The 1839-nt window shown below is 47.0% G+C and overlaps 1 protein-coding gene across 1 annotated transcript in view; it reads right to left on the bottom strand.

Moving 5' to 3' along the window:
- Positions 1-1270: 1270 nt before the first annotated feature.
- The window catches only part of LOC106012258, a 47946-nt gene continuing 47377 nt past the window's right edge, over positions 1271-1839 (bottom strand). The window contains exon 2 of the mRNA XM_013084637.1: positions 1271-1553. Coding sequence (XP_012940091.1) covers positions 1271-1553 — 283 coding nt within the window. The remainder of the gene's footprint in view (positions 1554-1839) is intronic.

Here is a 1839-nt window from a genome sequence, read left to right on the forward strand (position 1 = left end):
TCTTTTTTTGTGTGTTTGTTACTCTCTTGTAACGCCTCTAATCTTTGGCCTCTTTTTGTACCTTATTATTGTCTCGCAAGTGCCGCAAAACTGCTTCTAAAATTAAAGCATAAGTTCAGATAAGATTAGAGAAGAGAAGAGAAGAGAAGAGAAGAGAAGAGAAGAGAAGAGAAGAGAAGAGAAGAGAAGAAAAGAAAAGAAAAGAAAAGAAAAGAAAAGAAAAGAGGAGAAGAGAGGAGAAGAGAGGAGAGGAGAGGAGAGGAGATTAACGTTATCAGTCTACGAGGGAAATTTTGGGGGAATATAACAATACATAAAGGTCTTGAACATCTTGCTCTCACTGGCAAATTGAAGGTAAACGAGTCAGGGTAGGCCCAGAACAAACTACTAAGGGAACCTAAGCGAATGGGTTGGGTAATCAAGCTTTTTTAAAGAGCATCCAAGCAAAGGAATTAATGGAGAATCATGATCGCCGATGTCTGTCGAAAAAATCTGGCACTTGATGATGATACCAATACCAGGATATCAACCTACGGTACAGAGATTCATCATCTACGAACTAGAGATGCACTCGTTACGACATACGACATTCAAGCCACCTTACCTTCCCTCACTTTTGATAGAAAGAACGTAGATGGTTGGAAGACGTTGCCGGTAGCAGGTCCCTCTTCCTTAACATTCCTCTTTTGGTACCCGTTAGCCTGTCTGTTTTTCTCATTCATTCTTCCTAGTGGTTAGGTTACCGACTCGTAATCGTGAGACTGTGGGTTTCGGGGGTATAGCCTCAGCATGGTCCGACGGTGTGTCCTTGGGAAAGACAGTTTACACCAATTTCTCACTCCGCGTGGTCTTTTCGGAGATGCACGTTAAACATTTTTTCACTCATTCATCATCAGCGTTTATTTTTGACTGACATAAAGGATGGTACACCCTTAAAATAACGCATACACCGCCCCCCCCCCCCCAAAAAAAAAAGAAAAAAAGTAAATGCATAAGTACATAAGTCAAGAAAAAAAAAGTCCCCCCCCCCTCCACCAGATAAAAAGAATACATGACCGAGCCTTGGGGTGGGAGCAAGGTGAGTGAGGGGTTAATTCATTGTGGGTCGGGGTAGGCACAGAGAAGGCGAAGTGTAGACGCAGGGTAGACGCAGGGTAGACACAGTGTAGACACAGGGTAGACACAGGGAAGGTGAATGGTAGACGCAGGGTAGACGCAGGGTAGACGCAGGGTAGACGCAGGGAAGGTGAATGGTAGACGCAGGGTAGACTCAGGGTAGACGCAGGGTAGACGCAGGGTAGACGCAGGGTGGACGCAGGGTAGACACAGGGTAGACACAGGGTAGACACAGGGGTGGACACAGGGGTAGACACAGGGTGGACACAGGGTAGACACAGGGTAGACACAGGGGTATACACAGGGTAGACACAGGGGTATACACAGGGGTATACACAGGGGTAGACACAGGGTAGACACAGGGTAGACACAGGGGTATACACAGGGTAGACACAGGGGTAGACACTACACAGGGTGAAAACAGGGTAGACACAGGGCTGGACACAGGGTTAACACAGGGTAGACACAGGGGTGGGCGGGGAGCCCCTCCCAATGTGGGGAAACATCACACAACCAGCAGAGCGGAAGTGTTTACGCCATTGTGGGGTCACGCGGTAATAATTGCTGGGAGTTTGCGAGCAACGTTCACTGTCCTGATGGGGAATTTATTGTTGTGTGTTGTCTCTTCCATTCTTACAGGTTGGCACGCGTACTGGCTAGATTATGTGTGGTTTTGTTTTTGTTTTTGTTGAGGAAGGGTGTGTGTGTGTGTGTCTGTGTGTC

Source organism: Aplysia californica, unplaced genomic scaffold (genome assembly GCF_000002075.1).
Source record: "Aplysia californica isolate F4 #8 unplaced genomic scaffold, AplCal3.0 scaffold00306, whole genome shotgun sequence".
Lineage (NCBI taxonomy): Eukaryota > Metazoa > Mollusca > Gastropoda > Aplysiida > Aplysiidae > Aplysia > Aplysia californica.